Source organism: Melospiza georgiana, chromosome 6, assembly GCF_028018845.1.
Source record: "Melospiza georgiana isolate bMelGeo1 chromosome 6, bMelGeo1.pri, whole genome shotgun sequence".
In the NCBI taxonomy this organism is placed as follows: domain Eukaryota; kingdom Metazoa; phylum Chordata; class Aves; order Passeriformes; family Passerellidae; genus Melospiza; species Melospiza georgiana.
The window spans coordinates 33,948,220-33,962,765 of record NC_080435.1 but is presented as its reverse complement, the minus strand read 5'-3'; the positions used below and the strand labels follow the sequence as shown (position 1 = coordinate 33,962,765).

Here is a 14,546-nt window from a genome sequence, read left to right as displayed (position 1 = left end):
GTAGGAGCTAAGAGAACACTGCGGTCCTTCTGAGTAGGAGGCTGTGCTCATTCCAAACTATCCCCTTTAACAGATGCACAGGGTCAGGAGTCCCACGAAATGGAGAACCGTCAGTAAGTGGTAGATGTGAGGTGCAAGGAATTAGGAAGGAAGCTTCGAGCTGAAAATTTTTGATTTGTGCTATTTGTGCGATGTTACGTCCTCTTTAGGCAGGAGTGTAAAATTAGAGAGGGAGTTCATGTGAGTTTCCCAATTTTACGCTCGTAAATTATTTAAAACCTTAGCACCAAGGCCCGCAATAAAATTATATGTGTATTTGCCATTTGCTCTGCTGAACTCCCTGTGAATGAGGGCTGCCTTTAGTCAAGGTATGACCAACTTGCAGCTGTACATGGAGAAGCCCAAGTAAAAATTTAAATATATGTAATTGCTTAAACAAGTGTCGCCATGGTAAGCTGGTGGGCATAACGCAAGATTACAAGGAGAAGTGCACTCTTTACTTATTTAAGAATTAAATGCCAGGGTTGTCAAAAAATTTCATGGTACAAATCACATATTAATAGAGAATTTGCTGAATTCCCCTGTCTCGCTTTCATGGCTGCTCCACCAATCCTTGTCAGTTATAGCAAATGCTTTGTTTACACAAGAAAATAGAAGACCCCAATCCTAGCCTGTGCATGAGGAATGTATAGTGCCAAGGGTGTACAAAGGTAACCATCCATAAAATAATTTGAGTTCATTCCATGAGTTATGAGGCCAGCAGTTTAGGACAGCACTCAGTGCAAGTTTGAGCATCTGGAGTTAGCAATGGACTTCAGCCTCAGAGCAGCTGGGAAGTCAGTGAAGCAGGGGGAAACCACTTTGTCTTGCTCTTTCCCGGGCTCACTGCCCCGGCTGTAGGTAGGAGCAGGGTCACCAGGGCCATTGTGCCAACTCTGCCACTAGACAATTTCCCTGAGTTAGCTCCTTATGCCAGGGTAATGACAGCTTCCCAAATAAACTAAAACCAGACAGGCTTTGGGGCTGTCACTTATAAACCACCCATATGTATCAGTAGAAAACAAAGAATAATTTATTTTCTCCAATTCCACACCTACCTGAATTAATATATTGAGTACAATCAAACAGAAATAGTCAAATCTGAGTTTACTGCAAAGCTTTAATCTCTCCAACTGAGAAATTTTCAAAAGTGTTGGCATTTCAAGAAATTAACTGAAGTGAAAGCACAATTTTTTCTCTGAAGCTCAATTTAACATATAAAAACCACCAGAGGAGAAAAATGATTCAAAACTTTGTCGTGCATATAAAAAAAACCCAGTGCTTATTAACATTTGTCCTCTAGAATATAGGGTAGGATGGAATTTTGTTACAAAATATATTTGGAAATATTAGAACTTTATGGCTTTTTGTAGATCCTACATGTCTTAATGGCAGTAGTTCCTATGGAAATTATAAAAAAAACTTATCAGGTTTTTTTGTGTGTATTTGTTTTTTAAGACAGGAGAACCATGCTCTGCTTTCATTCTTTGGGATTTGACCCAAACTTTGCATATCTGAAAGCAGCAGCACCCCTGCTCTTGCTGCTGATTGCATGCAAGAAGGATCAAGATCCTATGGGGACAGTGCCTTTTTCTTCTCTCCTCTGAGAAGGAAGCACTGCTTTTAACTGACTCACACTGCCTTCCTTCAAACCTCCTCTGGACAGTCCTCCACTGATTCGCGAACAAAAGACAGATCTTTCATGAGTACTGTAACTGTGATCAAGACACCTAGTTGTTGCATTTTAAAATATTATTCTTGGGTTCTTTAGAAAGTCAAGCTACTAAATCTAGATTGGTGTGCTTTAGACTAAAGACAGTCATAAACAACTGTAAAACAGTAACACAAAAAGGTTATCAATTCCCCCTCAGATAAGATGTATTTCATAATTAACAAAAACCACCTAAATAGGAGGCAGATTTTTCTTATTATTCTATTATTATTCAGGATAGTGCTGCCATCTCTGATGCCCTAAACTTCTATTCTTAGCCACCACTGCCTTTACATCTACTGAAAACTCACAGGCACAAAGCAGGGGGTATACTACATCTTCTCATGCCAGGATAAGAAAAATCAATGTCCATGTTTAAAGACAGAGCTATTGATGTGCAAGGTCACTAAGCATCACAACCCATTCTACAGCTCTAGAGTACTAAGGAATTCCTAAAGAAGAAAAAAAAAAAACCAACAGTGCATTTTATAATCTTGTTTAAAGCCAACATTACCCTTGAGTCCCTAGGAGCTAAATATGAGCACAGAATCCAAGTTTTCCTTGGTCTACAATTGCTATGCTTGTTCAGGGGGAGAGAAACAAAACGACTAAACAAGGAATAGCCATATATAGTGATACAATGATTTTTCAAACATTGGAAGCACCACTTTAGACTTTTCATCTTTATGGAAATGTCACTAAAGACAGTGGTGATGCCATCCACGCCATCCTTTTTTTACTACTTCATAAGCCTTGTTCCTTAAAAACAAAGTTATAAAGTTATAATATAAGGTTGAAAGATAAAGCCTATTTCATTCCCGTGTTCTCACCTTTGTGGAAAAAAGAGGAAGTGTTTTTAAATAAACAATGCAATAATTTACAAATACAGTATATCCAGAACTTTTTTTGTGCAATTCAAGGAGGCCAAGAGAAGAACACACTTCAATTTTCTACAAAAGCATGCATTCCTGGAATGCCAGAGCAGTCCACAACAAGAGATGACCATTCTGTACAGCTCATGGACCTCCAGTGCCCATTTCACAGACGGGCAAGAGCACGTGTCAGAGGGGGCAGGAAGCCCACACAAGGTCCCCTCAGACCCAGCCCTGCAGTTAGCTGCTCCTGGGCAGACAGACACACCTTTATCTCATGAGGGGCTGAGAACCTCCAGGGGAGCCCACCAAAATAACAGATGTCTGCCCAGTGACCATACTTGTTATTTGGATAATGCCTGCAGGTAGTGGGATAATTAAGGTGGCTGTCACTGTTCCCCTCTATTATCCTCTCTTTATGACTACACTGCTTTTTTTATGGGTCACATAACTCCAGAAAGTTGCAAGTCTGAATTTCTACATGTGTTTTCAGGTGTACTTTGCTATTCTTGTAAACATTTTTAAATACTCCTTTACATTTACTGCCTGTAAAGATTTTTTCACAAACCAGTAGAAAGTACTGGTTAAAACAGTAAGCATTTATTTGAAGATATCCTAAAACATATAGACACTCATCTGATTTTGAAAATAAATCCTCAGCTTATCAAGACTTAGATGAAGATGGCTTGGTTTTTTAGTGAATGAAAAACCTTTCTGAATTATACAACAACTTAAGTGAATAGGAAGTTAGAAAATAGGAGAAATTACTCACTTTAGCCTACACAAATCTTTTTGCAACCTCAGCTCCAACTTTAACAACCTGTAGTACCTATTACTAGAAATTACACTAAGAAAATATATTTAGACACCAGATTCAGGTTTATTCATAATCTGAAATCAGTTACTTAAATGAGAAGTGATTTTATAAATGAAAAGCAACATTTTACAGTAATTCAAAATCAGAATGGTTTGAAAATTCAGAACTGTAAACAAATGCATCACATTATCACATTAAGAGTTAGATAAACACAGCTGTCAAATCTTCTTCACCTGTCCTACTTCCCCTGCTCTGTAGATATAAAAGCTGCTCAGTAGCTGTAAGAATCACAGAATGGTTAGCACTCCTCAGGCAAAGAGACAAGGCATTAAGACAAAAGGCCAGCATACTACAACGTGTGGTGCCATAATGCAGTGTTTGATGCTCTAGAGGGCCTTCAACAAGTACTGTACAGCAAAAAAATCAATGGAAAATCAGCATGATAACAGAGTATGAGTTGCCCTGTAATAGCCTTAAGCCCCACAAGGCTACTGGGGTCCTTTTCATTCACCAGGCTGCCCTGAGCTGGGTGAGCCTGCCCTCCCGCCCTGAGCACTCTGGATAGGTCAGTGCCCCATGGCTTTCACCTTCATTCTGGTTCTGGTAGAGCTAATTTTCTTCACAGTGGCTATTATGGGGCCATGTTTTCGATTTGTGCTGGAAAGAGTGCTGATAACTCAGGGGTGGGGTTTTTCTGCAGCTGAGCAGCACTTGCACAGAGGCTGGAGTGCACAAGAACTTGGGAGGACACACACCTGGGATGGGTGAGCCCAGCTCAGCAGAAGGATATCCCCACACCAAACGGTGTATTGCTCAGCGTACAGAGCTGCAGAAAAGAGAAAGGGAACATGCCCAGAGTGATGTAATTGTTGCCCTAAGTCACTCTTACGCATGATGGAGCCCTGCTTCCCTTGAAATAGCTGAACACCTGCCTGCTGAGGGGAAGAACTGAATGAATTCCTTGTTTTGCTTTACCTATTACATTGTCTTTATCTCAAGCCATGAGGTTTTTTTCACTTTTACGCTTCAGATTTTCTCCCCCATTTCACTGGCAGGGGGGAATGGGGAAGTGACCATGTGGGGCTGAGCTGCACGCTGGGGCTAAACCACAACCACCTTGCACAGTAAGGGAAACTGACAGGGGCTCTTTTAAACTTTTAAAAGTGGAACTTTATTTTTCTTGGCATAGATTTGAAGGCTTTAATTTCTCTTTTTTTTTTTTCCTCAAATAACTGTCTCCTCTAAGTAAACCTACTGAATTTGGACTGTAAGCACCCTCAGCATTAAAGAGATCCCTCCAATCCTATGGAGGGTGTTACAGACATGATTCCTCTGTCATGTTTAGCAAAGTACAACTCTAGATGTACAAGAGAAAGAAATAGTGTTCAATTCCATGCAAATTGTTATGCATGCAACAAAATGGGCCTACAAATATTTCACTCATATGGTAGGTTTAATTTCAATATTTCTTTAATTACTTTCCAACAATGTCTGGTTTCTGTTGAATTTACGCTAGTACTTGGCATTTGATGCAACCCCAAAAAGATAAGATACATATGTCCCCTCTTCACAGTCTTGGCATTTTTACCTTAACTCAGGCATTGAAGGGATTGGTTTGAAAAATTACCTTGCTGATTAGATGGGTTTTCTGGTAAATATATTGCATTAATCCTTACATTCGGAATATGACATAAGGTACATAAATGTTCCTGTCTGACTCAACAGCAACATATCATGGCTTAAGGAGGACATGTACGCTGATCTGTGTGAGCAAAGAAAGAGCTAATTGGGAGTTAGATTCAGTGTGATTATCAGCTTGTTTATGATAAGGGAGTACTCTTCTGAATAGCACTGTAAATTCATTCCCTGATTGTGGTGTTAAACCACAGCTCACCCCTCCCCCCCTGCCTTTTTTTTTTTATTTGGTTAGAAGGGGCTTTAAACTATTTTAAGCAGATGACAGTGTCATGCTTTGATTTTCGTCCATCTTAAAAAATAAATCAGCTACATGAGCCTGATGTCAAATTTCACTTTCTAATCGGAGAAAGGCACATTTTAAGTGTTTACTATAAGAACACATTTGGGTAATTTTTCCCCATGTCATTATGAACATTAGACTGACCCAATTAATATGAGATGTTTCTATGCTGCTGGAACAGACCGTGTTACAGAAAGAGCCATTTGCACAACCTGTTCATGATTATGGGCCATAAGGACACAAAGATGGCACAGACATTTGTGGACCATCTGAATTCTTACAGAGGAACGGAAAAGAGGAAAAAAAAATTTTTGTTAGCTGACTGTTGTGGGTCATGTTTTTTAATCCAGAGTATTGGACATGTAACACAGCAACAAGAGCTGATCATTTTGTTTAATCACCTTTTGGATCTGTGCCAGATGGTCTCTATTGAGAGCGCTGCAAACAGAGAGAGATGAACTGCGTCTAACATGCCACTAGAGCTTTCCCGTAAATGTCTGAGAACTGAATCCAACAAGAATTTAGTCTCAGAGCAGAAAGGGATACATTTAAAAACTATGTGCATTAACTATACTTTTCCCCATAGAATCCTCACTTGGCATGAATAATTTACCCTCTCTTATGCTAATGGGATCATGAAAGTATCCCTGTGTCTTTAGTGCAGCTATTCTCAGCTTTCAGTAATTACCCCACCCAGTGAAAATAACATGGCTCCTGCAGCTGAACGGCCTACCCGTACCTGGCAATTAGAAAGATCATGGCTGACACAGGAGCGGCCCAGAGATGGACACGCCAGCCTCAGGAGCAGCTTGAAAAATTAAAAGCCTTCCACTGTGAACATTTCCGTCCTTGCTTAGGATCAACACGGAGAGAGCAGCTCCTGCAAGGGCATTTTTATTTTTTAAGGGTGACACAGAGTATTCCAATGTACTATCAGGCACCCCCATATTAAGAAACAGAAACATTTCTTGGTCATGAACAGCTAAAATACAGCTTATGAGTTGCCTTTTTTTTTTTTTTTTTTTTTTTAATAGGAGCTGTCTTAATAAACAAGAGAGAGAGAATTAAAAAGTCAATTAATGAGGGTCCTTCGGTATCTAACAATTTTATCTGCTATACAAAGGAAACCCTGTAGTATTTCATTAATGAAAAGTTTTTATAAAACAATTACAAAGAACTAGGCTTTGACCTCTGTCCATGGCACTCCATGTTAGGTAGTTCACTATGTAAAAATTATCAGGCTAAAACATCTGGGAAAGAAAGCTATGAAACAGCAGGGAACGTGGCTGGTTTATTGTTTATCTTTTGTTTATGAGGCAGTATTCAAGTTTAATTACTACTCTAAATTAAACTCTAACAGGCATCAGGAGACATCCCTTTACACAACTATGTTAAAAAAAAAAATTCAGAGATTCCAACACTAGATCTTTCAAATAAATCGGTATATATAGGAAGAAATTAGTCGGTAACAACACAGGAAGATATTTAAGCACTTAATACTGTATATTTGAATGTGTTGCATTTTGAAGCCATTAATATTGTAGCAAACATACAATTATAATTTAGTGAATGGGATGTTATCTAGCATTTGGAGGCAAATTGGGTTAGGCTGAATAGGGTCTGAGATGGAGGGAATAGCCTAAGGGGGAATCCTACCTTTGTAATTTGAAATACAAATACATAAATAAATATATATACACATACATATATTTTAAAATACCCAGAAACATGAAATCAGAGATGAACTTCTCCACAGTAACAATTTCTTAAGTAAAATAATGTACTTTCTTTCTCTGAACATTCACATACAAAAGTGGAGGAAAGAGTTCACTGTTTACCGTAACAGTAAGTGACCAGTTTTAGATGAACTTAGCTGTAGGAAAAAATAAAAGTTGAAAGCAACTAGCAAAAGATTATTCCAGATGGCATCTGTCATATTGTATTTAGGGTTATTTTAAAGAGATTACTGCCACTATGAAAACATTCCATTGACAGAGTTTTACTAGGCTGCTTTTGAAACCCCAGCAAAACATACTACAAATATGGAAGTAAATGTGTATGTAGATTTTTATCTACATCTAAATATACAAACCTACATGGATTAAAAGGTAAGAGTGAGGTGAGTAACTTGAATACAAGTATAGCGTTTTAAACACCACACACACACTCTCTGAGCTGTAATTTAATAAAAGGTGAGGAATCTACAGTTGCTACCCGCCTGATTGTTAGAAAACTGTACAGTGAAGTGAAAATTCACTATGAAATTTTAATGCTACTTATTGAACAGTGGGTAGGGACACACGTCTTTTTTGTAGTTATTGTTTAATTCCTGGAGTCAGCAAACATTTTTATTTCATGCAATAGACAGAAATAAAAGAAAGGATGGGAGGATATCAAAAATTGACTATATTTAGCTAAGCTGGTTCTGGCATGATCATGGTTAATGTGCATGTGGTGTGCAGTGTGAGCTCAGCAGTTACTGGGCCAACTGTCTCAGTATTTCTGGGAATTCTGCCTATTCACAGTGCAGGGATTGTTCAATTGCTGCAAAATGTACAAAATGAATTTTACAAAAATGAATTGTAAGGAAGGCCCCATTACAACGATTTTACAGCAAAGATGTCAACATCAATTTTTCTTTCATGCATAGCTAATGATTAAAACAACATATTCCATTTGCCTAAGAATTTATTTCTTATTGGCACATCAAAATATTGAAATCAAAGTTATCTTTACTCTACCCTTATTACTCATTGCTGCTGAACCCACACCATTGTTCAAACCATGAAAAAATAAAGCAAACTTGGCAAGAAATACTTAAAACAAAGGCCCATCAATATTCTCCAATTTGTCAACATCTCAATTACAGCAATGGAAAAAATGTAAATTTCATGTGCTTTGAACACTAAGGGGTCTATTCTTCTGTCAGTGCACATGCGTAACTCCCATCACCATTAATGGGAATTACTCATACATATCAACACAAGGACGGGCCCCTCAAACTTGAAAGAAAAAGATGAATTAATAAGGGCCACTTGCTTCCTGTATCTTCCTCAGTTGAAAAAAGTCATTGTTCTTTAAGAGTTTTTCAGACTTCATACAGTTCACCTTTATAAGAGCTGTGCCTTCTGAAATAATGCATCTCCAGTGAAGCATTATTTATTAGCAAGTTTGATTTTTCAGTCTGGATGTTTGAGCCTGCCTTTCAGGAATTTCCTTTCTTACAGAAGGCAGCTCTCTTCCAATAAAACCATACCCTATCACTTTATAGGTAAAAACACAAAGGAATAAAAATATGCTCTGAATCTTTATGATAAATATGCATAGTAGCTTCAGCAGGCTTACCATACATACAGAACTAGGGAAAAGAAGTTGTAGCATAAGCTTTTGGATTAGCTTCCAAAGACTTTGCATGAATATATTATTTTTTAATTGTTGCTAACATCAACATATCTCTCTCCTTTTTCTAACTACTGGAGTTTGGTTCTAAGCTTTGAGTAGTGCCAGTAGAGTTTCCAATATTAAAATAGACCTTTGGGCTTTATCAACTAGTCTTGTAAACAAATTTGATTTACACACTACATTACAGAATGGTATATACTGAATAAGAAATAATAGTACTTAATTTTTCCAACAAGCATGAGTCCAGAGAGTTAACCTGTGATGGGTGCTTCATTTCAGTTAATATCTTAGTTGACTTTGTCCTGAACCAGATTATGGAGTCTTTGCCAAAGAAAGCTATCATGGACAGACATCAACCTGGCACAGAAGTGCTTCTGAACTACTTTGGGATTTGCTTTAGAGAGTAGCCTCAGATATTATTTATAAAGGGGGCAGATCATTCAGCACAAATAGTCACTTAAAAAAAAATCAAGCTTAAAAAGCCACACAACAATGAACTACTCACTCACATGTGTAAAGCAAAGATGTGATACTCATTTATATTTTTACTGCTCTATAACCCATCAGAATTTTCTAATCTCTGGATTTTTACTTATGATGAAGTTTGTCACCCCAGATCTAATCTTAAAAAGATGCTGAACTTCGTGAAAAGTCCTGAAGGAAGACAGCCTCCATCTGACTTGGATGGATCAGGCCCTTTGAGTGAGTGAACTATGAATATGACAGATCAGGTATACAATCCTGGTACCATAAAATATGAAACTGAAATTATTCCCTGGTGCTTTCCTGTAGACCACATGTTTTTAAACCTTAAAGAGATTTATTTCCCATTTTTCATGCATAATCTGCCATATTCATTATTTGCAATATCCCATAAAGAAATTAAATAGGAATTAGAGTCTGGAAGCATCATATCCATCACTGTGGTACAAACTGATGCCAAATTCTAGAAGTCATTTAGCCTTTTATGTAAAGGCAGTGGCTGTTTTCACTTTGTTTCACAAAGAATAAAGAAAACACAATACCCCAGAAGACTTTCAGATGTGTTTTTTCCTCTCCAAAGAAAAGGGTGGATGATAAAGCTACACACACCTTTTAATCTTCCACTTAGACTTTTTACACATATATTCCTTGGCAAAAACCCAAGGGTCTTCTCTTTCCCCTCCCCTTCTCTCACCCCCTTTCCTGCCATCTCCCTTGCTATAACTCAGCTAACCCAACAGAACCAGTCAGTTTTAAATTTCAGTTGGGACCCCGGTGACCTGTTAATGAATCTACAGAGAGGAGAAAAACTCACAGTGTTGAGTTATGCCTGGTGTTGCTAGCTGACTTGGAGTCAGAAATGCTTGAAGCGTTAACGTAATTGCAAGAATGTGAAAAATGAAGCGTTGGGCTCCTGAGCAAAGCGAAAGGTCAAAGCAAGCCCTACACAAAACAAGTCTCTGGAAGATGGCCTCATTAGACCATTAAATCAGCTTCTCCTTTTTCTCCTTTGTAAGATGTTTAGAGTGTTTTATTTTTATTATTGGATACATTTAACTCTTTCCAGGGCAGGGGGAAAGTAGATCACACCTACTACATAATTACTAATCTTTAAAATAGTATTATACAGCATTGATTTGCATTTGTGGATCTGAACTGGGATAAAGTCAATAACTGCTTGGTGGATTACAGATCACTACTACTTTGGTTTGCCAGATGATCAATATGTTGTGTAGCTTAGTTTTCTGTTGAACAAGTGAGGTGACATGCTAAGAACAACATAGACACTCACCACTAATAAAATTAGGATAATCTTTCAACATTTACTGCCTGAAGGCCCTTTACTTAACTCTTCCAATGCCAGCATGTTTCTAATAATACCAAACACAGACTGGATTAACCCTTTTGATGCCAAAGGGCAGCCATGCACTGTAGTGGAGAGACTATCCTCCATGAAGAGACAAAATGTCTACACTTTTTTATTCGGTTCAAACTGTAAGGATTATGGATGGATTCTTACAGGCAATAAATGTATTTATCTCATGCAGAGAAAGTCTGCAAAAAACAGTCATCACCCACCCAAATCCTTTCCATCTCCTCCCTCCCCAAAATATAATAAAAAGAAAAAAAAATTATAAAAAATATCACGGGATGCACATCATACACTCAAGGAAAAAGCAGAGACCCCTGGAAAAAGTGATCTCAAAAGCCAGAATAGACTGACTCTAGGATGAATCAATCTCTGCTGCCACCAGGCATTAGTGGAGAAGACTGTAAGTTGCTAATGCAACCCAAGACTCTCTAATGAGCTCCCATTTCCAAGAAATCCTTTGGGGCAAGTGAAGCAGCATTTGTGGAAGCTCTTGGCAAAACTGCAGGGAAACCAAGTTGACCCAAGTGAGTAACTGCACTGGAATAGCTCAAGAGGGCATCTATCCTTGGCATTGTCTGGGACCAGCTCACTGCTGGCTCAGGAATTATAAAGTAAACTCTGCCCCTCTGAAGAAAGCCTAAGGAAAATTCAAGACAGACGCCATTCTCCTTATTCTTTCCCAGGACTGAGAAGGTGAGAGCAATCCAGAGCCATCTCCAATGGGAATTCTGCTGGTGCTGTAGAATAACCTTTCAGCTGCCAGCAGCTGAATGGAATGGTGATTTGTCACAGGACTTCAGCTTTGCTTTCGAAGGCCCAGATGAGCACAAAGGGAAACATACTAGCAATGTTTTACCCTGCTGGACTGGACAGCACTAGTGACTGATTTGGCCCCTCAGAGGCTGTTCCTCTTCCACAGAAATAAATAACAGGTTTGTTGAAATCATATTTATTGGCAGAAACCAGCTCCTAAAGGAAAGTGGTGTAGTAGTCATCAACTGCTTTTTCTAATGTTTAGCAATATTTCCCAAGCACGCACCAGAGTTACACGACAGGGGATCAGAGACTATGAAATGCAGGATCCCTGGATATGTATACAAGCGATTTCTTTATATCAAGCATGGCTCAATGAAGGAACTTCTTTAATTTCTATGGGGTTCCTGGGGCAGAGTGGCTACACAGGTGTCAGGAAACTTTCTCCCTAGGGATGGAATGAAGATGGCAGACCAATCAAAGGAATCATTTTTAAGCAAGCAAATCATCTGCTACACCGAGCACTTTAGCTACAGTATACCACGTAAACATTTGATCAACAGTATCCTCGCCTGTGGCCAGCCAATAGACATAAAACCATCATGCTGTTTAGGAGCTCTCCCTATCAGCTGTTGAAGCTGTAATGGTTCATGCTGGGTCTTGTACAGCTCCATTTTAATCCCGTAGCAAAAAATCCTTGTGACTCATTTTGGAGTTGGATCACACCCTATGCCATGGCTGCTTTCTATCAGCAATAAGATTACAAATGTATAAACAATTCTTACAAATAGAAGACAAAACCAAACCACTCTACCAGAAACAAACTTTGCAAGTTCCTAGAACTGCAACAGGTTCAGCACCAGATCATCAGGCAGATGAGGGGAACTAGCTCTGTGCCAAGCAATGGGCCACGTGAGAGACATGAAATCACACATCTCTTCTGCTGTCTAAGCATGGCAAATATCATGGAGGGAGGCAGTCTGCAGCATGAGAACAGTCAAAGCAACTCTAGCCCTGAAGGCTTCTCCCTTTGCCAGTGTTGGGGTCCTTCAAGACTAGCTGGTTATCAGCCCTGTCCATTGGCTCTGCTGGGCACGTGGGGAAAAAGGCAAAATACTGCAGATGTAGGAGAAACATCTTGTGGTGAGACCGTATCGTAAGACCTTATAGAGGTAATGTCCCTCTCACTGGCAGAAGCTTACCATGTTTGCAAAGAAAAACAAGAATGGAGTCCACCTTAAACTCTGGACTAAAAAAAAAAAAAATCCAAAAAGGAGAAATAAGAAAAAATCAACTCTTGAGTCAAAATCCAAGAATGACAGCAGGCCGTCTTTACTCAACATTTAGCACTGAGGGCTTGACTCTTACACCTTCTGGAGTCAGTTATTCTTCTAATGAGCACGTGTAAAACACTATCATAACAGAATGACAGCCTTTGACACTCACTCAGCATGGATGCAGATGACCACACATAAGGTGCAATGCAGTAGGAAATAAAACAAAAAACCCTAAAATAATAATCAAACCTCCTCAACCTTGAAGAACTTGCACTGTATATAGATACGAAAGAGGTATTGCAGTTGAGGTGTACCTCTATTTACCATTCAGAATTCAGATTTTCAGAAACAAAAACAAATCTGTACAAGCAAACATTTCAAGAAAATTTTTCTGTCTAATTCAGGGTTTGCTTCTACTTTATATAATTTATATAATTTAGCAGCTTCATAACTTCACATAGAAGTCTCTTTCTCATATAAAACTACAGGTTAAATTCTCCTTCTTTAACCCAACTCAAACAACTGCACCGCAGCTGGAGAGTATGTCTGTCATTATATTTACTTACACCACACAAAAATAAACTGTAGATAACCAAATTTGTAAAGGAATTGGCAGAACTAATCAATTGTTATTACAAAGCTTGTTTGAAGATTAGATATTTCGCTTTGAAATAATAATAAAATGCAGCTAAGTGGGTTAGGAAAAGGAAATACCGTCTCCCTAACTTACAGCTGATTATACTGCAAGTCTGCCACTCCATGTTTACTCTAAGGCAGATGTACTGATATAATGAAAAAAGCTGGAGTTATTTTAGTCATGCCTACTTTGTGGAGAGAAAAAGTTTGACCTTTTACCTTGCTCGCTGCTGTTGTCTCCGCTCTGGGAAGCGTGGCCCCCGCTGGAGGGCCCTGGTGTGCCTGCCGAGTGCGTTGAGGTTGCATCATCGTGGTCTCTCCAAGATGAAGGATTCTGGTGTCAGAGTGCCAAGGAATTTTTTCCACAGTTCCCATTCCAATAGCAAATGAAGAACAGAAAGCAAACCGGGAGAAGAGGGGAGGAAGGGGAGGAAAGTATACACATTAGCATTTGTGAAATGTGCCAAACACCTATACTGTTTGCACAGTGTAATAATTCTTCAGCAAAGGCAAGCAGAGGAGATACAAAGATTTACTTGTTAAAACACAGGACAGATTTTTTTTTCTTTTTTAAACTTTCCACAGAGTTTTCTGATTTAATTGTTTGAATAGTACTGGAAAACAATATTTCAGGACAGAATAAAAAACCCGTAAGTTTAGTTTCTTAAGGAGCTCTATAGGGTAGTGGAGGGGCGGGAGGGGAGGCAGAGGAGGGAAGGGTATCTACCTACATAGTTTATGATACTAGGTGTTCTCATTAGGATCAGGATAGTTGGCATGCAAACTATCTCCCCACACTTTGTTTTCCCAGACAGTGAGGGGAGAAGAGGAGGGAAGCTTTTTCAAGAAGTACAGGAGAACACGAATGGGAGAGGAGTGTGTCCTCACTCCCCAACCTCTCTGTCACCCATTAAAATGCTGGAAAAACTTCCAACAAAATCAAAGCTGTGAGGGGAAAAAAGAACTTTTCTCTGAAAGACATTATATACCAGGAAAGATGCTTCCTAACTCCCAGCTACTACCTTGATTTGACACATTTCAAGAGACTTTTCTGGATTTATCACTAACAGTTCACTTACAAGAATTGTCAAGAACAACCACCAGGTGATTATATAAAATAACATGTATAATGATTTTCATGTAATTCCTTTGGCATTACTATGCATAAAACACTACAAAAGGGAATGCAGAAGGCAGACTTACAAA

General features: G+C 38.8%; 1 protein-coding gene across 5 annotated transcripts in view; it reads right to left on the bottom strand.

The window, feature by feature from the left end:
* The window catches only part of MEIS2 (Meis homeobox 2), a 172,683-nt gene that overhangs the window by 142,541 nt on the left and 15,596 nt on the right, over positions 1–14,546 (bottom strand). For all 5 annotated transcript variants that reach the window (XM_058025497.1, XM_058025496.1, XM_058025495.1 and 2 more), the window contains exon 7: positions 13,560–13,674. In XM_058025497.1, the coding sequence (XP_057881480.1) occupies positions 13,560–13,674 (115 nt within the window). The remainder of the gene's footprint in view (positions 1–13,559; positions 13,675–14,546) is intronic.